The following is a 22,681-nucleotide window of genomic DNA, read 5'->3' on the forward strand; positions in this document are numbered from 1 at the left end:
TGGAACAACATGTTCTTTCTTTTTCTCATCTTTTCTCTTTGAACTGAAAGTGTTCAGAGGTTTGTCTTGTGTACCAAAGGGAAGGCTCTGTACTGCATAGTGTCCTTGGTATGTTGTGACAGTTCACAGGCGGTCTGGAAGCTGTGCTCTTAGCAGCAAACAAAGATTGGTGAGATTCATTTTCACTCTGTAACCTTTTCGCTCCGTGAATTGCGCGAACAGAGCTACGGAAGAGAATGTAAATGCCGTGGATCCGTGCGATAGTCTGACATAAGAGTGTAGAAACTCGCCAACAAGAATTGTTTCGATAAGTTGCCGCGACTAAGAAAGAAGTGTTATTTTGCCTTTTGAATTTGCCTTTGGTTCCATTGTATGTTATCTGTCCATTCGTTCATTCACAGTCTTGTAACGACTGTAACAGATCCTAACAAATGAACTAACTAGCTAACTGTGTCGGCTGCTTGTTGCTGCTCTCTGGCGTTGGCTGTTTCATGGCTGGTTTTATATACGCATTTGACTGTCTTGTGATGTTGAACAAACATTGCTGTTGCCTAATGAGTTGAAATATGTTGAATTTGGAGAGAAACTAAACATGATCAATGTTCCACCCAAAGAAATTCTGTGACATATCTACAGGAATGGTTCATTATATACCCAAACACCATAGTGTGAACTACCAGAATTGAACTGAATGTTTCTTCATGATTTTTGAAGTCAAAGTGTCTCCTGGTTGTTTCTTAGCCTCAGTCTCAACAAGGAAACCAGAGTTTCTTGATGATGCTACGAAATGTCAAATGAGTTTTCCTTTGGGAAATGGAAAGGAAATGCTGCGTCACCACTTAACTACTGGAGTGATATCTCCCCTTCAATTTATCCCACTTCCTTCTTCCCTCCTCTTCTCTTCTCTCTGTTTATCTACCTTTTCCTCTCTCTCTTCTCACTTCTCTCTTCTCTCTTCTCACTTCTCACTTCTCTCTTCTCTCTTCTCTCTTCTCACTTCTCTCTTCTCTCTTCTCTCTTCTCTCTCTTCTTTCTTTCTGTTCTCCACTGCAGACGATGCAAGCGGCACGATGCCCGACAGATGACCTGTCGTTGACAAACTGTGCTGTGGTGAGCGAGAAGGATCTGCAGTCTGGACAGTGAGTAATCACACTATACAGTGTAGCTCTCTGTAGTCTGGACAGTGAGTAATCACACTATACAGTGTATCTCTCTGTAGTCTGGACAGTGAGTAATCACACTATACAGTGTAGCTCTCTGTAGTCTGTAAAATCACACTACATCAGGGTTCCCCAACTGGCAGTTTTCTGAGCTTTTCTAAAGTTCTTTTTTTTCCATTGTTGGACATAAAAAGACTGTAAAAACACCAGACAACCAGCTGAAAGTGATTTTCAATTTGGAAATCTGTTCCCAAGTATTGCTACACATAATAGAGAGACACGTGAATGGATACAAACGTAAGCAAGGTTTGAAATGATTATATTTTTGTCAAATATGATATATTTTAGGGCTTCTTGCGGTCAATTTGCAGTCTACAAATTGTAACGTTCCGGGTCCCCAAACGATCCGCTCAAGATAAGATCGCCCCCTGGCTGAATCTAGTTGATGATCCCTGGTCGACGTGCTATAGTCTGGTGTAGCGTTTACCACTTGGGACCTCACATGCCTTACAATAATGTATGTACGAGCCCTGTTTGAGCACAGTTTTGGCCACTCTGCCTCTCTGCACTGTCACACTATCTTCCCAATGTACCGTCAATATATATATATATATATTTTTTTATATATATATATATATTTTTTATTTTTATTTATTTATTTATTTATATTTATTTATATTTATTTATATTTATTTATATGTATTTATATTTATTTATTTATATATATATATTTATATTTAGATATATATTTATATATCTATTTAAATATCGAAGGAGATCAATCTTCAAAATGTTGAAGATTGTGCCTTAGTATTTATTTCAGTGTTCTCCCTAGATTTATTCTTACTTTAGGTGGAGTCCAGGGAGCAGATAGGTGTGGCTAATGTTGCCTTAGTAACAACAGGAGAAACGCTGTTCACATCGACCCTGTAAGGGCAGTTACAAATAAGCCATTGAAAAAAAGCACACAGGTCCTTGCGGTGTATTGGTGTGAGGTACTCTCTGCAGTCTGGACAGTGAGTATAGGACGTCACCACGTCAGTAAAGGAATGTGAGGGATTTTTAAAATGTATTTTATCTTTATTTAACTAGGCAAGTCAGTTAAGAACAAACTCTTATTCTCAATGACAGCCTAGGAACAGTGAGCTAACTGCCTGTTCAGGGGCAGAACAACAGATTTGTACCTTGTCAGCTTGGGGAGTTGAACTTGTAACCTTCCGATTACTAGTCCAATGCTCTAACCGCTAGGCTACCCTGCCTACTGTGCCAAAGTTTGACAGCTACAGTGAGCCTGCTACGCTAGGTCCACGCTGGACCAGGTGGTTGATGGCGGATGGTAAAGGATTAACACTGTCCTGTGACATTGATCCGGGTTACAAAACAACGGAGGAGAGCTTTGCTTCTACGTCAGGCTGGGACAGATGTGCAGGACATTTTCTTCACACTCGAACCAACGGACAACGTCATGCCTCGAACACACCGACAGTGAACACACCGACAGTGAACACACCGACAGTGAACACACCGACAGTGAACACACCGACAGTGAGAGTGAATTGCGCAAAATAGGACGCAGCATCATCTAGATATGTATGCAATAAAAGTGCCACATTCATCAGCTGCTACCATTTCTGTCAAGCCGTCCACACGTACAGTTTGAAGCATACGTTCGTGGTAAATCCAAGTTATGCACCACACCGAACTTACTGCAACTGCCTCTGCAACGCAGAGTTTCATTGGAAATGAATGTAATTCTGGCGTACCAAAATGCAAAACTGCCCTGTCGGTGTGTTCTAAGCGTCAGGGCTGTGGTTGTGTTAAACGCATACTTCGTGCCACAGGTGAACACAGCGTTCGCGAGAGACAGACCTTTTATCAACTGACACAGAACACTGGTGAGACAGTTCAGAAATGTGTTACTCGACTTAGACAAGCAGCTAAAGACTTTGCTGGAGATAAGGACAATCAGATTAGAGATGCCATACTTAGCAAGTGTAATACTGAATATGTGCGAGGAAAACTATTTGAGGAGGGCCCTGGGCTAACATTAGCACAATGTGAAAGAATTGAAGTGCAAATGGCCGCCGTGCATGCGAGTACAGATGCTAAAGATAATGAGACCGTGCATCATGTTTTCAGAAAGGAGAGGAAATATCACAAAAACGGCTGAGACAGGATGAAAAAGGAAAAGACCAGTAAAATGAGAACTGTAACTCTGTAACTGACCCCATTCTCAGTGGGAGGGAACAGTTTACTCATGCTAATTGACTCTGGGGCCCACGAGTGATATAGTAGAGGCGAGCACATGGGAAATCACTGGTCACGATGGCAACACCCATCCGTAGCACGCGCTCCAGCAGGTGTATCTCATTGATCATCCCTAAAGCCAACACCTCATTCGGCCGCCTTTCGTTCCAGTACTCTGCTGCCTGTGACTGGAACGAATTGCAAAAATCGCTGAAGTTGGAGACTTTTATCTCCCTCACCAACTTCAAACATCAGCTAGCTGAGCAGCTAACCGATCGCTGCAGCTGTACATAATCTATTGGTAAATAGCCCACCCATTTTCACCTACCTCATCCCCACAGTTTTTATTTATTTACTTTTCTGCTCTTTTGCACACCAATATCTCTACCTGTTCATGATCATCTGATCATTTATCACTCCAGTGTTAATCTGCAATATTGTAATTATTCACCTACCTCCTCATGCCTTTTGCACACATTTTAAATGGAGAGAGTGAAAGGTGCCACACCATGGTTGAATCCGGTAGTGGTGGTGCCACACCATGGGTGAATCCGGTAGTGGTGGTGCCACACCATGGGCGAATCCGGTAGTGGTGGTGCCACACCATGGGCGAATCCGGTAGTGGTGGTGCCACACCATGGGCGAATCCGGTAGCGGTGGTGCCACACCATGGGCGAATCCGGTAGCGGTGGTGCCACACCATGGGTGAATCCGGTAGCGGTGGTGCCACACCATGGGCAAATCCGGTAGTGGTGGTGCCACACCATGGGTGAATCCGGTAGCGGTGGTGCCACACCATGGGTGAATCCGGTAGTGGTGGTGCCACACCATGGGTGAATCCGGTAGTGGTGGTGCCACTCCATGGGCGAATCCGGTAGTGGTGGTGCCACACCATGGGCGAATCCGGTAGTGGTGGTGCCACTCCATGGGCGAATCCGGTAGTGGTGGTGCCACACCATGGGCGAATCCGGTAGTGGTGGTGCCACACCATGGGTGAATCCGGTAGCGGTGGTGCCACACCATGGGTGAATCTGGTAGTGGTGGTGCCAAAACCGGTCGGTGACGTAAGACTGTGTCTAAACATGAGACAAGCAAACACAGCAATCATTTGTGACCGGTACCCAATCCCCACAGTAGGTGAACTTTTGCAAGGAATGAATGGGCCTGTCATGTTCAGTAAACTGGATCTTAAATGGGTCTATCATCAATTGGAGTCGAGAGGCATAGCGACGTTTGCAGTGCATAACGGGATATACTAATATAAAAGACTCATATTTGGAGTTTCATCGGCGAGCGAGCAGTATCAACATGAAATCACAACAGCACTGGCAGGCATCGGGGGGGGACGTATCGGATGATATCATCGTCCAGGCCCCAGACAAGGTGACCCATGACCAGCGGCTACATGCTGTCCTCAACAGGCTGGGGAACTGTGGGCTGACTCTCAACTCAGAAAAATGTCAGGTCAACATGGACAAATTGATGTTTATGGGCCATGTTACACTCATAGAAAGGCGTAAGGCCCAGAGCTGAACGAGTGAGAGCAGTGGTCGAGGCCAGGGAGCCTGAGACGGCATCAGAGGTTCCTTTGCTTTCTAGGTTCAGTGGGCTGCAGCAGTAGGTTTATTGCCCAGTTCTCTACACTCTCAGAGCCTCTGCGGAACTCGACCAAGAAGGAAACAACATTCCACTTCGGACCGGAGGCATTTCGGACATTAAAAGAGTAACTGGCTGAAGCCGAGACACTCGCATACTTTGACAAAGACGCGCCCACGTAAGTAATAGCAGATGCAGGACAAGTGGGCCTAGGAGCTGTTCGTGTGCAAGAACAACAAGGATAAATTGTTCCAGTCTGTTATGTGAGCAAGTGTCTGTCAGAGTGTGAACGTAGAAATTCACACACTGAACGTAAGGCTCTTGCATTGGTTTGGGCTTGTGAAAGGCTTCATCAGTGTGTACACGGCAGGGAATTTGATCTAGTGACTGACCACGAGGCTTTAGAGGCTATTTACAGTCCTCGCTCAAAGCCATGCGCTCGCATCGAATGGTGGGTGCTGAGACTCCGACCCTATGACTTTCGAGTTGTCCACATGCCGGGGAAAAACAACACAGCTGACCATCTGGTCTCGTCTAATTGGGAAGACTGCAGTGAAAGACTCACACACACATAAAACAGAGGACTATGTAAGATTTGCGGCTGTGAACGAGACTCCAAATGCAATGACCACACGGGAAGTGGAGGAAGCATCAGCTGCAGATGAACACCTACGAGAGGTGAGAAATGCTATTCAGAATGGGTGTTGTGAGACACGCCAGGCATTTGCACCCATCGCAAATGAACTGTGTGTAATCGGACAATTAGTCCCAAGGGGAAAGCTTCCAGATATAGCAGAGTGACCTGGAGGCACGGGGCAATAATGTCGAGCAGAAAGGGAAATCCAAGATCTATGCCGACAGCCGCCGCAGAGCCAAACCATCCGACGTGGACGTCGGAGATCAGGTTCTCCTAAAACAGGAGAAAACAGATGAGTTCACAACAACTTTCAACAAGATGCCACACACTGTGGTCAATAAAGAGGGAAACAATGTGGTTGTTCAATCTCCAACTGGAGCCAGGTATTTAAGGAATACAACATTCGTTGAAGAGGTATATATTTGAGGAGCCGGATCCACAATCAAAAGGACCACACACAACTGAAAGAGACTGTGGAGCAGAGACGGCACATAGAATCCAAACCAGGGACCACCTGTGAGGGATCACCACAAAGATCACAGACACCCGGGCAAGACAGGCCTCGACATTGTAATTAAATAATGATCCTGTACCGAAAGGGGTAAAGAGAACCAAGTATAAACTGAAAAATGACCAATATAAAAGGACTAATGCGAAGACTCTGAATGTCTTGAGTTACGCTGTGAGGGAAAAAAAGTGCAGAATGTTTTGTTACGGACGAAAATGAAGAAAAGTCCATTAGGAGAACAGAAATAATAAGACATTGAACAGATTTCAGTTGTTTATTAATAACATAAAGGTTGCTGTACAGATAAAGAATATGTGATGTTGTGTAGGTCAGGTTGACATTAAAGTTCATATCCAAGTAAAGGGGGGGGGAGTGTTGTGTATAGGACGTCACCACGTCAGTGAATGAATGTGAGGGATTACACGGACAGTGATGGAGCAAAGACATGTTGAAGTTTCCCTCGGAGTCTGGTTGATTTAATTCAGTAGAATATCTTAATTTAGCACGAGTTGTAAGTATACAATTGAACAGTCCTAGCATTGACCCTTGTGGTACTCCATATTATAACTAGTTGTTGAATAATAAATAGGAATCAATAAATAGTTGAATTCAATAGCAGCTTTTCCCACCTGATTTCTCTTTGCCTCTTTTCTGCTCATTGTTAGCGACCACACAGAGTATAATCTCTTGCTAATTTGAGATTAGTCCTCCAGCCATGGAAACCTCTTGGTTCTCAAAGGGGGAAGGGAGGGAGTGTTGTTTAGGATCATGTCGTTGATTTGGACATATAACCCTGCCACCTACCCTCTCCTCTATTCCTGGGAAATGTTGGATTTGTTTTTTTTCCCTACATGGCTGTTCTACCCACAATTAAATTATATTTTAAAATATAAATAAGTTGTTTTGAACACTATAGTTTCTCCATTACAGTGGGGTTTTGACTGAGATTGGCATCTCCTCTGTTTCCTCTCTGCAGAACTAGTACACAGCGGTCTAAATATGTGTTCACTTTTCTATTGTCATATACAGTGGGGCAAAAAAGTATTTAGTCAGCCACCAATTGTGAAAGAGGCCTGTAATTTTCATCATAGGTACACTTAAACTATGACAGACAAAATGAGAACAAAAATCCAGAAAATCACATTGTAGGATTTTTAATGAATTCATTTGCAAATTATGGTGGAAAATAAGTATTTGGTCACCTACAAACAAGCAAGATATCTGGCTCTCACAGACATGTAACTTCTTCTTTAAGAGGCTCCTCTGTCCTCCCCTCGTTACCTGTATTAATGGCACCTTTTTGAACTTGTTATCAGTATAAAAGACACCTGTCCACAATCTTAAACAGTCACACTCCAAACTCCACTATGGCCAAGACCAAAGAGCTGTCAAAGGATACCAGAAACAAAATTGTAGATCTGCACCAGGCTGGGAAGACTGAATCTGCAATAGGTAAGCAGCTTGGTTTGAAGAAATCAACTGTGGGAGCAATTATTAGGAAATGGAAGACATACAAGACCACTGATAATCCCCCTCGATCCGGGGCTCCACGCAAGATCTCACCCAGTGGAGTCAAAATGATCACAAGAACGGTGAGCAAAAATCCCAGAACCACACAAGGGGACCTCGTGAATGACCTGCAGAGAGCTGGGACCAAAGTAACAAAGCCTACCATCAGTAACACACTACACCACCAGGGACTCAAATCCTGCAGTGCCAGACGTGTCCCCCTGCTTACGCCAGTACATGTCCAGGCCCGTCTGAAGTTTGCTAGAGAGTATTTGGATGATCCAGAAGAAGATTGGCAGAATGTCATATGGTCAGATGAAACCAAAATAGAACTTTTGGGTAAAAACTCAACTCGTCGTGTTTGGAGGACAAAGAATGCTGAGTTGCATCCAAAGAACACCATACCTACTGTGAAGCATGGGGGTGGAAACATCATGCTTTGGGGCTGTTTTTCTGCAAAGGGACCAGGACGACTGATGGGTGAAAAGGAAAGAATGAATGGGGCCATGTATCGTGAGATTTTTAGTGAAAACCTCCTTCCATCAGCAAGGGCATTGAAGATGAAACGTGGCTGGGTCTTTCAGCATGACAATGATCCCAAACACACCGCCCGGGCAACGAAGGAGTGGCTTCGTAAGAAGAATTTCAAGGTCCTGGATTGGCCTAGCCAGTCTCCAGATCTCAACCCCATAGAAAATCTTTGGAGGCAGTTGAAAGTCCGTGTTGCCCAGCAACAGCCCCAAAACATCACTGCTCTAGAGGAGATCTGCATGGAGGAATGGGCCAAAATACCAGCAACAGTGTGTGAAAACCTTGTGAAGACTTACAGAAAACGTTTGACCTCTGTCATTGTCAACAAAGGGTATATAAAAAAGTATTGAGAAACTTTTGTTATTGACCAAATACTTATTTTCCACCATAATTTGCAAAGTAATTAAATTAAAAATCCTACAATGTGATTTTCTGGATTTTTTCCCCTCATTTTGTCTGTCATAGTTGAAGTGCACCTATGATGACAATTACAGGCCTCTCATCTTTTTACGTGGGAGAACATGCACAATTGGTGGCAGACTAAATACTTTATTGCCCCACTGTAATTAGTGCACCGTTTTTGCTGTGTCTTTTTCTGATTTCATACTAAAAACTATACTCTATAATCATCATTCTAAAAAATCGTTAGCAGAATAGTTGTTAGGTGGGGGGGAGTATTTGTAAATATCATATTCTATTGAGGTCATGCGGTTGCCTGCATATATGGAACAGATGTCCACGAGTCTCTCTAACCCTCTCTCTACAGACATGTGACTGTGAAGACTACGCCAACTCACAAGTTTGTGTTCACCACAAAAACCCACCACGCCATAGTCCCTGGCACTATCGCTTTCAGTCTGCCACAGGTAAAAAAACACACACACACTCCAGATCTGTATATTATACTGAATGTTCAATCTATTGTACAGTATACCCATAGATCTATTTATTCTCTCTCTCTCTCAGAGGAAATGGGCCGGTCTGTCCATTGGACAGGAGGTGGAAGGTAATTCACTCCATTTCATGAATGAGTCTGAGGAAAAGAAAGCTATGACCACAGCACTGCCTCATTGACACTGCACCCTGCACAGTCCCTAATATACTGTACCTTCACAGCCCATAGCTCATCTTAACATACAGTACCTATTTCATTTGACAGTACAGTATTTCTGCGAGTACAAATGATACGGTACGAGAAACATATCTGACACCAGTCCTCTCCCTTCATAGTGGCCAACTACAACTTTGACAAATCCCAGCAGTGCATCGGTGCCATGACTATAGAGATCGACTTCCTCCAGAAGAAGAGCACGGACACCAGCCCCTACGACTCAGACAAGATGGCCAGCGAGTTCATTCAGCAGTTCAACAACCAGGGCTTCTCTGTCACCCAGCAGGTCAGTCAGAACAACAAACACTCCAGCCGGTCACAACTCTTCACACCTTTCCTGCACACTTCCCTTCTCTGGAGCTACAAGGAAAAAGACTGGTGGCTAAAATCAATCAAATTGATTTTAGATGTGGGTAGGAGTGCAAACTTGGGAGGATTGGGATGCAACCTCACACAGCATTCCTCTCTCCTCTCATCCTTTCTCTTCCTTTCATCTATTATTCTTCCTGTCCCCCCACACAGATGGTGTTTAGTTTCTGCGACAAGCTCTTTGGGCTGGTGATCAAAGACATTGAAGCCATGGACGCCAGCATCCTCAAGGGAGAGCCCGCATCAGGCAAGAAGCAGAAGGTACCAAGAGTTACCATTGACCTACTGCTGTAACAACTCAACCCTTCATGATATGGGCCCCCATCGGTATTACCCCCCTTCCGTGAAGTAATCCATGATTAGAAATGACTGGACAGGTGAATGCCAAGGGGTGGAGCCCTTGCTTTCACCTGCCCCTTCATTTGGAACGGGGTCTCTATTTGACGAGGGAATGTGCTGCTAGGGAGCTGGTCGAAGTCCAAAAGGAACTTTGCAGAATTGTACAAGTTTATTTGGAACAGTTATTTGTAATAACCAGTAGTTGGTAATAATTCCAACAATTCCCGTTTCCCTTAGATTGACATTGGCCTGCTGGTGGGGAACAGCCAGGTGGTTTTCGAGAAAGCAGAGAGCTCCTCCCTCACGTTAGTTGGTAAGTCACAGAGGAGTACATACAGAATACAGGTAGTGTCATGCAGGTGAATGAGGACCCAAAAGCGACTTGGCGAAAACAGAGTCTTTAATCCAGTAAAGTAATTCTACAAACATAAGACATAATTCCACTCGTAATGACGAGAACAGACTGGAGACTCGATCAAGAACTGCAGGTTGCCTCGGGAAGGCACTTGAACCTAGCAGACTCAGACACCTGCTCTCCACGCAGCATCTGAGGGAAACACGACACGACAGGGCGATACACAGACACAGCACGGTGAACAATAGACAAGGATCCGACAGGGCAGGAACGGAAAACAAGGAGAGAAATAGGGACTCTAATCAGGGAAAAGATAAGGAACAGGTGTGGGAAGACTAAATGATTGATTAGGGGAATAGGAACAGCTGGGAGCAGGAACGGAACGATAGAGAGAAGAGAGAGAGGAAGGGAGAGAGAAAAAGGGGAACGAACCTAAAAAGACCAGCAGGGGGAAAATGAACAGAGGGAAAAGCAAAATGACAAGACAATTCTAAGACAAAACATGACAGGTAGATTATGTAGGAGCTACAGTACCAGTCAAAAGGTTGTACTCACCTACTCATTCAAGGTTTTTTTTCTTTATTTGTACTATTTTCTACATTGTAGAATAATAGTGACGACTTTAAAACTAGATGTCCTAACCGACTTGCCAAAACTATAGTTTGTTAACTAGAAACGTGTGGAGTCGTTGAAAAACACGTTTGACTGACTCCAACCTAAGTGTACGTCAACTTCCGACTTCAACTGTATGTGATATTTCACTTTTTTATTTTGAGTAAATTTGCACATTTCTAAAAACCTGTTTTTCTTCTGTCATTATGGGGTATTGTGTGTAGATTGATGAGGGGGGGAAAATGATGTAATCAATTTTAGAATAAGGCTGTAACGTAACAAAATGAGGAAAAAGTCAAGCGGTCTGAATACTTACCGAATGTGCTGATAACACTCTCTGTGTCCATGGGACAGCCCATCTTCTGCACCATTAACTACCCTGAACGACACTGGACTATGTACAAACTGGAAAAAACATATCCATTTATTGTAGTAGGGGACTTTAATAAAGGAAATCTGAGGAAAAGGCTTCTGAAATTCTATCGACACATCTATGCTTCAAACACAACACCGACCCCTGGATCATTGCTACTCTCCCTTCTGGGATGGCTATAAGTCCCTCCCCTGCCCTCCCTTCGGCCAATCAGATCACAACTCCATTCTGCTCCTCCCCACCTATCGGCAGGAACCTAAATAGGAAGCTCCCCGTGGTAAGGACTGTTCAACATTGGTCTGACCAATCGGAATCTATGCTTCAAGATCATGCGGACTCTGAAATGTTCCGGGTCGCCTCTGAGAATAGTATCAATGTATACACTGACTCGGTGACGGAGTTCATCAGGGAGTGCATAGAGGATGCTGTTCCTACTGTGACGATTAGAACTTATCCCAAAAACGTGGATAGGTGGAAGTATTCTTGCAAAACTGAAAGCGTGAACCACCGCTTTTAACCACGGCAAGGTGACTGGGAACATGGACGTGTACAAACAGACCAGCTACGACCTCCGTAAAGCAATCACCGAGGCAAAACAATAGTACAGCCACATACCGGAGTCGCAATTCAAAGGCTCAGACACGAGACAAATGTGTCAGGTACTCCGGACAATCATGGATTATGAAGGGACACCGAAACCTCACTCTCAGACGAGCTAAACACCTTCTTTGTCCGTTTGGAGGACAACAACCTCGAGCTCCTCTGTACATAAGAAAGCAAAGGTAACTGAACTAAAGGACTTTGAGTGGCTAGTTAAGGACCATGTCACCTCCACCTTACCCAACACCCTAGAATCACTATAATTTACATATCGCCGCAACAGATCCACGGACAATGTAATCGCCATTGCATTGCACTGCACACTGCCCTATCTCACCTGGACAAGAGAGATACCTATGTAATGATGCTGTTCATCATCTACAACTCAGCCTTCAACACCGTAGGGCCCTATAAGCTCATCATTAAGGTTACGGCCGTGTTTCTCCCTGTGCAACTGGGTCCTGGACTTGGTGAAGGTAGGCAACAACACCTCTGCCACGCTGCCATCCTCAACACGGGGTCCTAACAGGCGTGCATGCTCAGCCCCTCCTGTACTCCCTGTTCACCCAGTACTGCATGGCCACACTCCAACCCAGTCATCAAGTCTCATGATGACACAACATTGGTGGGCCTGATTACCAACAACGATGAGACAGCCTACAGGGAGGAGTTGAGCGCCCTGGCAAAGTGGTGCCAGGAAAAGAACCTGTCCCTTAACGTCAAGAAAACAAAGTATCTGATTGTGGATTGCGGAAGACAGCAGAGAGAGCACGGACCCATCCACACCGACAGGGTTGCAGTAGATACGGTAAAAAGCTTCAAGATTCTCATCGTGCACATCACTGAAAACCTGAAATGGTACATTCACACAGACAAAGTGGTGATGAATGCAAACAGCGCCTCTTCAACCTCAGGAGGATGAAGAAATTAGGATTTGCCCCGAAGACCCTCTCAAATGTCTATAGATGCACCATTGAGAGCATCCTGTCAGGCTGTATCACCGCCCGGAAGGGCAATTGCACTGTCCGCAACGCACCGGGCACACTGCCTGCCCTCCAGGACATCTACAGCACCCGGTGTCACAGGGAGGCCAGCCACCCTAGCTTGTTCACCTCGCTACCATCTAGAAGGCGGAGACAGTACAGCTGCATCAAATTTGGGACTGAGAAACAGCTCCTATCTCTAGGCCATCTGCCTGTTTATCAGTCCCCACTAGCCTTAGTCACTGTTCTAGCCAACTACCACCTGGTACCCTACTCTGCACCTTCGAGGCTTCCGACCTATATACATACAATAGATAGTCGTTGGACACTGATCCCTTTAATAATGTTTACATACTGTTTTACCCACTTTATATCTATATACTGTATTGTAGCCATGTCTCATTCTATATAACTACTGCTGTACACACTATTTCCATTCATATATATTCCGGTCTATGATTTTGCTCTTTCTGATATTTCTTTATTTCTCTGGATTATGTGTGTTGTTCCTTTTTTTCACTGTGATTGCTAGGTACTACTGCACCGTTGCTAGGTACTACTGCACCGTTGGAGCTAGTAACGAGCATTTACCTGCACCTGCCATAACATCTAAAAATGTGTCTACGCAAGCAATAAACTTTGATTTAGATTTTTTTTATTTCATTTAGACGAAGTCGACCAAGATTGATCGAATCCTTCAACCATGGGAAAATGAACCCGACTTTATCCATTGTTACACTTGTTTTTATTGTAAAGTCTAATTGAGTATGCTTTTAATGCATTTTAAAGAAAGTTGTGTTTGATTCCTCTCTGCCCACCAGGCAAGGCCAAGACCAAAGAGCAGCGTCAGTCCATCATCAACCCGGACTGGAACTTTGAGCGCATGGGCATTGGTGGTCTGGACAAGGAGTTCTCCGACATCTTCCGCCGAGCCTTCGCCTCTCGTGTCTTCCCTCCTGACATTGTGGAACAGATGGGTAAGGCTGCCCACTCCTTGGTCTTCGTTAGATCGTGCGGGTACTACCTACAGTGGCGGGCACAAAAAGAGTAAGGTCGAGCCGCGGTATTGGCAGAACAATTTGCCGCATTGCATATGCAACATTGCGCCTCTCTGTGCCTCCTAGTGATAATTTGTCACAAACTAAATTGTCTGTGTACACAACTGGAGCTGTGCTTTCAAATATTCAGAGGTCTATAGACAGTCGTTGTTCCATTGCCCCCCAGGTTGTAAGCACGTGAAGGGAATCCTTCTCTTCGGGCCTCCTGGTTGTGGAAAGACTCTGATGGCCAGGCAGATTGGCAAGATGCTCAACTCCCGCGAGCCCAAGATCGTCAACGGCCCTGAGATCCTCAACAAGTTTGTTGGAGAGTCTGAGGCCAACATCCGCAAGCTCTTCGCAGATGCAGAAGAGGAGCAGAAGAGGGTGAGTGGCCAACCACCATCTTTTTTTTGATGACCAGAAGTAATTCATCAAACGAAAATAAATCCATTCATGCCATCCTGAGTGGCGCAGACGTCTAAGGCACTGCATCGCAGTGCTCGAGGCGTCACTACAGAACCGGGTTTGATCCCAGGCTGTGTAACAGCTGGCCGTGACTGGGAGACCGATGAGGCGGCGCACAGTTGGCCCAGCACTGTCCAGGTTAGGGGAGGGCTTGGCAGGCCAGGAAGACCGTGTCCCATCGTGCTCTAGCGACTTATTGTGACAGGCTTGGCGCCTGCAAGCTGACCTCGGTCACCAGTTATACAGTGTTTCCTCCGATACATTGGTGCGGCGGGCTTACTGGTTAAGCGAGCAGTGTGTCAAGAAGCAGTGTAGCTTGGCAGGGTCGTGTTTCGGAGGATGCATGGCTCTCGACCTTCGTCTCTCCCGAGTCCTTATGGAAGTTGCAGCGATGGGACAAGATTGTAACTACCAAATTGAATATCACAAAATTGAGGAGAAAAAGGGGTAAAAAAATTAAAATAAAATAAAAATCTATCCAAGAGGATAAGATCACAAACAAATGTTATACGTACATGCATGACTGACTGTCTCCCTCTCTTTCTCTTCATCCACTCTTCCTACTCACCCCTCTCTCCTCTCATCCTAGCTGGGTGCTAACAGTGGTCTCCACATAATCATCTTTGATGAGCTGGATGCCATCTGTAAGCAGAGAGGTACTGGGCAGGGCAGTACAGGAGTCCACGACACGGTGGTTAACCAGCTGCTGTCCAAGATAGACGGAGTAGAGCAGCTCAACAACATCTTGGTCATAGGTAGGTAGTAGGTACACTCTTCTATAACATACTGGTCATAGATGGTTCTAAGCCTCACATAGCACTAGAGATGAATGCAAGACTCTGGTTTAACTAGTAACTCCATCTTTAACTTTGCATCCCCCTTTCTCTCGTTCTCTTCCCCACAGGGATGACCAACAGGCCTGACCTGATAGATGATGCCCTGATGAGGCCTGGCAGGTTTGAGGTCAAGATGGAGATCGGTAAGAATCCCACATGTTCTCTTATCTCCTGGCTTGTTTCTTTTCATGTGTTCCGCCACCCTTTATTGTGTTATTGTAGTGACCTCTCTCCCTCCCTGAATGCATTTTTACCTTCCCTCCCTCCCTCCCTCCCTCTCAGGTCTTCCGGATGAGAAGGGGCGTGTTCAGATTCTCAACATTCACACTAATAAGATGCGTGACTTCGGCCTGCTGGCGCCTGATGTGGACGTGAAGGAGCTGGCTGCCGGAACCAAGAACTACAGTGGTGCTGAACTGGAGGGGCTGGTCAGAGCTGCCCAATCAACAGCCATGAACCGCCACATTAAGGTTAGAGTCCAGCCAATCAACAAACATGAACATCCATGATACGGTTAGACTATCCAATTGGCGCCTTTGAACACCCATGACATGGTTATGCTCCACCCCTTAGCAAGGTGCATTGAGGGGCTAACGCTGTCCTTTTAAGTCTACTGTATACCACAGTCAGATCAGACTGCTAATTCTTTCTGTGTGTCCAGGCTACAGCCACAGTGGAGGTGGACACAGAGAGAGCCGAGAAGCTGCAGGTCACCAGAAGCGACTTCATGGGCTCCCTGAACAACGACATTAAACCAGTAGGCATCTCTCTACTATATGTGTATTTTTACGTAGGACTGGCGGCAAAGTGAACAGGGTGTCATTTGAGATGGACCCTTAAGACTGTCATTCCAATCTTGAAAAGTTCTGCCCACTCCCCTTCCTCTTTATATCCTCCTCCCTCTCTTCCTCCCCCAGGCATTTGGTTCCAACCAGGAGGACTACGCCAGCTACATCATGAACGGCATCATCAAGTGGGGCGACCCTGTGACCTGTGTGCTGGATGACGGGGAGCTGCTGGTGCAGCAGACCAAGAACAGCGACCGCACACCGCTGGTGGCCGTGCTACTGGAGGGTAGGCCTGACCACACACACACACACACACACACACACACACACACACACACACACACACACACACACACACACACACACACACACACACACACACACACACACACACACACACACACACACACACACACACACACACACACACACACACACACACACACGTACACACACACACACAAGTACACACGAACACAAGTACACACGAACACAAGTACACACGAACACAAGTACACACGAACACAAGTACACACGAACACAAGTACACACGAACACAAGTACACACGAACACAAGTACACACACACGCAAGTGAGCGTAGGCACATGCAGGTGGAGCACACACACACACACACACACACACACACACACACACACACACACACACACACACACACACACACACACACACACACACACACACACACACACACACACACACACACACACACACACACACACACACACACACACACACACACACACACACACACACACACACGCAAGTGAGCGTAGGCACATGCAGGTGGAGCTCACACACTTAAGCGCACACACACAGTTGAATAAAGCCCCCCCACACACACACACTCTCTCTCTAACAGTCTTTATTTGTCCATCTGTCCTCTTAGGACCCCCTCACAGTGGAAAGACGGCCCTGGCTGCCCAAATCTCGGAGAGCTCAGAGTTCCCCTTCATCAAGATCTGTTCCCCGGACAAGATGATCGGTTTCTCCGAAAACTCCAAGTGCCTGGCTATCAAGAAGGTGGGTGTGAAGCCTGGCGCCATGACAGAAAGATGGATACCTGCACACTGTTGAATTTCTCCTGCAGTTATATTCAGTGTTTTGACCCCGATGTCTTTGTAAAGCTGGCAACATGCCCATGAAAAGAGATGGCCACTGTCCCAGAATCTGGTCGAATGGTAGACTAGATGTGGCACTGCTGACTCTGGACAACGCATTGCCCCACAGAGTTAGGGGTTCGATCCCAGGGTCCACCGCTCTCTTTACTAGCGACTTCTCCTTCCCTTTTCCTATCTGACGTAACAATAATAACTGAGAGCAGAGGAAAGAGATTATTACCAGTACTTCCTGTATGGCATTATTATGCAGTCCTGTTGCGTCATTTAACTCGGTATCCCCTGCCTTCCTTCCCTCAGATCTTCGAGGACGCCTACAAGTCTCAGCTGAGCTGTGTGGTGGTGGACGACATTGAGCGTCTCCTAGGTGATTGTCTGCCTCCTCGTTCCTCTGAAACCTCCTTCTCCTTCTAGTCTAGCGGGCCTCCCCGATCCGTCTCTAGTGGACCAACAAACTGGTATCTCTCTTTTTAAAACTTTCCAGTGGCGCCGCAGCCTAGCAAAGCGCTGTGTCTAAAAGCCAAGGCCCGGTTCTTCCACGCTAAGGGAGTCGGCGGCAACACTAGCGGTTCCGGTCCGAAGTACCGTTCTGATTTCTTTGTGCTCCGCTCCTTTTAGACTACGTCCCCATTGGACCTCGCTTCTCCAACATGGTTCTCCAGGCCCTGCTGGTGCTGCTGAAGAAGACTCCTCCGAAAGTGAGTGTTCACTGTTCAGTACAACACGGGCATGGCTGCATTACTGAATGTAGGTGTTGCGTTATGCTAATGTGTTTAGTTACACCGGCCTGTGTATGTGTGTGTGCGTGTGCGCATGTAACGTGTGTGTAACTCTGTCTGTGCTTTACTCTGCCTACAGGGCCGTAAGCTGTTGATCATCGGAACCACCAGCCGTAAGGAGGTGCTGCGGGAGATGGAGATGCTGGACGCCTTCAGTACCACCATCCACGTCCCCAACATCTCTACTGGAGAACACCTGGTGGAAGCCCTAGAGGTACGCACACTCCCGCAAACCAACGAGTGAACACACACGGTATACATATTGTCGAAGAGTTTCAGTAGTTAATGCTGCTGTCCTGTCTCGTGTGCCATGTGTTTACTCATTGACGTTGTATCCATTGCAGCTACTGGGAAGCTTCACGGACGCAGAGCGGGTGACCATTGGCCAGCACGTCAAGGGAAAGAGGGTCTGGATTGGCATCAAGAAGCTCCTGATGCTCATCGAAATGTCTCTGCAGGTCAGTGGCAGTCAGCACTCCTCCTCCTCCTCATCTTTCAGCTGCAGAACAGTCAACCACAATCGTCGCCTCCTAGCTATGGTCGCTAGAAAGGTTTCATGCATCAAGTGGCAAATGGCTTTCTACGGTAGAGCCTGCATAATGCCACATATGCACTGTCAAAGTGTGTGTCTTCTTCTTCTGTAGTGTTAATCTTTGGTTTCCTGCTTCCTTCCTCCAGATGGATGTGGAGTACAGAGTCACCAAGTTCCTACAGCTTCTTCGAGACGAGGGGGCGTGAGTACTCCCCGGCCCCTCCCCCCTTTCCCGCCCCACGCAATCACCCTCACCCTGCCTGCATGCGACTCAGTCACGGCCTCCCAACCGCTTCCTTTCTTTGACTTTAAAACCCGGCCTTCCTCTCCTGCGTATCCTTTACTCCATTTCTATCTCTGTGAATATTACGACAATGATACACAACAACAGGCACCAGGCTAAAGTTTGAAAAAGAACACGATTCACTAGTATTGTAACTGGTATAGTAGTAATACTAGTATATCAGTGTTACTTAACTGACACACCGACACAAATGGGATCCTATGAACATGAAACCCTGTGACACGCTTGTTTATGTTCTTGAAGAGGGGTATGAATAAAGTTGTCACACTCACTTGACCTGCTCGCTGGCTGCCAATGCGGTCAGAGTATCAGTCGTTGACCGGTGTGATCTCATCTTGTCCTCACCAGGTTGGATGACGCCAACCACATCCGAATTTAAGCTGTCGCCGAGGGTAAGGGCACCAGTAGAAGCTACGGGGCTAGCTACGAGGCTAGCTACCCAGACATTTAGCTAGCTTCCCTAGCCACCTCCTCTAGGTTTAGGGAATAGCTTCCCTCATTCAGCTTCATTACAATGATGCCAACGTTTTAGAGCTCTAGAAGCCCCTGCTAGCACTTCTGAGATCGTTCCTGTGTCTTGTATACCTTTACAAGAAATAGCCTCTGTCCAACTTGTGCTGTGTGCGACCAAATTCTACATTACAGTGATCACGTTATCACCCAATGACACATCAAGCATATGCAGTTGCGGTCAAATATGTCAGCTTATGGAAACGGATTTAACACTTGTCATTAAAGATAGCTATTGTTTAGGTAAACTGACATCAGCTGTCCAGACATTTTATGCATGACGTACCTGCCACTCCTGCTCCTCAATCATGTCTATGCAATAGAACCATTACATACGACAACCCTATCATCATTCCCTCCCTGTGTCATGACCTACCGTGACGTATTGTCCAGATTGTCATTCAGAGGCTGCTTTGACCCTACTGTGATAGTCTCTGACAATGGACACCACTTATTCCATATTAGCGGTGCATAGCCTCAGTCCTCAAGCCCTTTGAACTACAAGATGAAGAAGTCTTGGCTTTCATTTTGAATAGACATTCTATGCAATTACCGTATATTAGAGAGGTCATTAAAGTGCTAAAATTACTGTTAACCATAATGGTGAACCATATCTTTTTTCTTCTTGTTTTATAGCATATTATTATTATTATTATTATTATTATTTTTATTTTTTTTAATTAAATTTTTTTATTATTTTTTATTAAGTCCTGTTCAACATTTGTTTCTGACATTTGGTTGTTGTTGTGTGAGTACATGCTGTAGTACAGTCCAATGTGGTTTTACGATATGTCATGCGTTTAAGATGGGCGGGGACACTGGTAAATCATTGTCACCCGAATCCGTTTTCATCGTCATCTCTCTGACACGTCTGTCTCTCCAGTGAACGCACCGACCGCAACGACCGCAGCTACAAGTTCGACTAGAGCTGAAGGAGCGTCTGACCAAGAGGCAAGAGGAGGAGAGGAGGACGCCCTCTGTTCGCCATCCATTCTCATCCAACCAATCCGAGAGGGAGAAGAAGTCGCCTCGCCCCCTCTCACCCACGCATGTTTCAGAGGCAACGGGCGTCATCATCCATCCACCCGACACTTATCGACATATCACCTCGCAGAAACCTATTGAAAATCGTACTGTTCCAATATGTTATCCGTATGAAGCGCAATATGGATTGCAAAAGTGCTGTCTTGTGCATTGTGCGTATATTTAGCCACGTATGTTTTAGCTTCCTGTATTTACAGTGCTGCGTATCTGTCTTGCTATCTATATTTATGCAGACCAGTAAGATATATCAGTCTTGAAAACATGATATCTGTATTCTATATACACACAGATTCATATGAAGCGCAGGGCATCGCAACTATTTGAATATTCCGATGATAACATAGACAGTGTGGTGGAAGTGAGAAGTGTCGTTTCGGGTGTAAATGTATTCCCCCCACCCCTATGTTATTTATTTTCTGTACATAGTATATATAAGATACAGTATATCATGACTGATTCCAAATCATTCTATTGACTATTATTGAGTAATATATCAGTATTGTTGTTGATCTCACTCCAAACTTGAAGATTGTGGTGTTGGATTATAACTTGGTTGTAGTCTGTCTAATATAGATACCGTTGTGTGTGTGTTCGAGACCAGTGTTAAACAATTCAACACTTTTGGAAATGGTATATGTTACAAAGAAACTTTTATTACTTATCAAATCAGCTCTATGTGTGACTGTGATTTTCAATATTTTGTGTGTGTATGAACACGCATTGCTTCTGTCTATGCCTGTAAGAGTGAGCGTGTTTGTGTCTGTGCGCAAGTACAGTATGTGTGTAATTTCATCCAAATTTGACCAGTCTGTTGTTGCGATGCGTTTGTTCATTTATTGCTTTTTGTGAACAGTGCTTGTTGTCAAAAGCTATTTTTATGTTCTGTGAATTGACCGTGTGTGTCGACATGCCTATGTGTTATTGCAATAAAAGCACAGATACACAAGGTTAGAACAACACCTACCTCTAAGTCTCCATTTTTGGTTTAGCTGTTTGTGTGAAGAAGGTCAATTGTCAAAACCAGCTCGAGCTGTACAGTGCTGTTAGCAGTTGATGTCACTCTTCAATAACGCAGACCCCAAAGCAAATCAGGGAGAGGAAAATAGGTTTATTCGAAGAGGACAAATCTACATCGGAAGTAGATGGTCATTTCTACCCTGTCCGCTGTGATTCTCCAGTGATTCTCTCCAGTGGTTCTGACTGTTTGCCGGTACCACCTGGTTGAAAAGGACTTCTCTAATGAACACTGCACAGGTGATCTTGTACCATTTCAAGTACGGTCCTTGGATCAAGGGATATCGCTTCAGCTTCAGACGGCAGACTCTCATGACCTGTAACAAAGGAAACAAAAAAAGTGAAAGTAACATGTCCTGGTTTCAAGAGAAATGGATATTTAACATAAGTAAGCATGTCCCAATTTTCAGGAAAACATTGGACGTTTCCCCCGAGATATCCCTAATACGATGACTGAAGTGTACAACATAGAAGCATATCAGGTTCTGATCATCTTACTGTGCCTCTTCACCCGAGACTGGCCCCCGATGGCTAATCAATCCGTTCTTTATGCTCCAGGCTCTGCTTTGTCATCAAAAAGGGCAACCTTGCAATGAGTGACATGTATCCATTGTGATTTTTCCCTGGACCTTTCCTGCTGCCCTCGTTATGAGCAAAACTCGATAAGGACCTTCCTGTTTTGGCCCTAATGTGTCTGTGACATGTTTTTTTTTACCATCACCCACTGTCCTGATAGTACGTCATGTCTCCCCCCACTGGCAACGACATCACTGGCAACGATAAATCCCGCAAAAATAATGACATAGACCAGGTTTCTCTTCTGCTGAACGAGTAATGTTATTGGTTTCACTCGGAAACCTGCACAACTCTTGATAACAGCGAGTTGATTACGTTGTTTGGTGTCTCTGTCCAGCCGTGACAACCTGTCGATGATGTCGCCATAGTTTTGTCTCTCCCAGTCATTGGTTGTGGAAACAAACAGGTTTTTTTTGCGCAAATCGTCATGTACGGATTGCGTCAGTTGATGAGTGATGGCCCCATTTTTGTAGGAATTGAGTGCATCTTCATCTTCCATGTCGGGTAACCCACTGTGTCTAACTTCCTCTGTTCTAAACCTTTCTTCAAATTCAACAAAGGGTCCTTTCAGTTTTTGAACACATTTGGTGGTTGCATCGGTCAAACCCTAGGGATTAGCGTCCCATTAGCGGGACACCAGCCGACAACATCCGGTGAAAAAATTGGAGGGCGCGCAATTCAAATAAATATTAAACATTCATGAACATAATTCATGATCTTATATCA

General features: G+C 45.4%; 1 protein-coding gene across 2 annotated transcripts in view; it reads left to right on the forward strand.

Annotated features, from left to right (window-relative positions):
* LOC124000733 (vesicle-fusing ATPase-like) overlaps window positions 1-21,324 on the forward strand; it is a 31,869-nt gene extending 10,545 nt beyond the window's left edge. The window contains exons 2-22 of one of the 2 annotated variants that reach the window (XM_046307315.1): window positions 1,054-1,139; window positions 8,955-9,054; window positions 9,155-9,194; window positions 9,419-9,585; window positions 9,822-9,929; window positions 10,245-10,320; window positions 13,752-13,907; window positions 14,155-14,354; window positions 15,025-15,190; window positions 15,340-15,414; window positions 15,554-15,741; window positions 15,933-16,028; window positions 16,189-16,345; window positions 16,968-17,101; window positions 17,497-17,563; window positions 17,815-17,894; window positions 18,055-18,189; window positions 18,320-18,433; window positions 18,654-18,709; window positions 19,160-19,203; window positions 20,205-21,324. In XM_046307315.1, coding sequence (XP_046163271.1) covers window positions 1,054-1,139; window positions 8,955-9,054; window positions 9,155-9,194; window positions 9,419-9,585; window positions 9,822-9,929; window positions 10,245-10,320; window positions 13,752-13,907; window positions 14,155-14,354; window positions 15,025-15,190; window positions 15,340-15,414; window positions 15,554-15,741; window positions 15,933-16,028; window positions 16,189-16,345; window positions 16,968-17,101; window positions 17,497-17,563; window positions 17,815-17,894; window positions 18,055-18,189; window positions 18,320-18,433; window positions 18,654-18,709; window positions 19,160-19,190 — 2,232 coding nt within the window. In that variant the 3' untranslated portion in view covers window positions 19,191-19,203; window positions 20,205-21,324. The remainder of the gene's footprint in view (window positions 1-1,053; window positions 1,140-8,954; window positions 9,055-9,154; window positions 9,195-9,418; window positions 9,586-9,821; window positions 9,930-10,244; window positions 10,321-13,751; window positions 13,908-14,154; window positions 14,355-15,024; window positions 15,191-15,339; window positions 15,415-15,553; window positions 15,742-15,932; window positions 16,029-16,188; window positions 16,346-16,967; window positions 17,102-17,496; window positions 17,564-17,814; window positions 17,895-18,054; window positions 18,190-18,319; window positions 18,434-18,653; window positions 18,710-19,159; window positions 19,204-20,204) is intronic. The other variant, XM_046307314.1, reaches the window with a different exon arrangement.
* The last annotated feature ends 1,357 nt before the right edge of the window (window positions 21,325-22,681 follow it).

Source organism: Oncorhynchus gorbuscha, linkage group LG16, assembly GCF_021184085.1.
Source record: "Oncorhynchus gorbuscha isolate QuinsamMale2020 ecotype Even-year linkage group LG16, OgorEven_v1.0, whole genome shotgun sequence".
Classification (NCBI taxonomy): domain Eukaryota; kingdom Metazoa; phylum Chordata; class Actinopteri; order Salmoniformes; family Salmonidae; genus Oncorhynchus; species Oncorhynchus gorbuscha.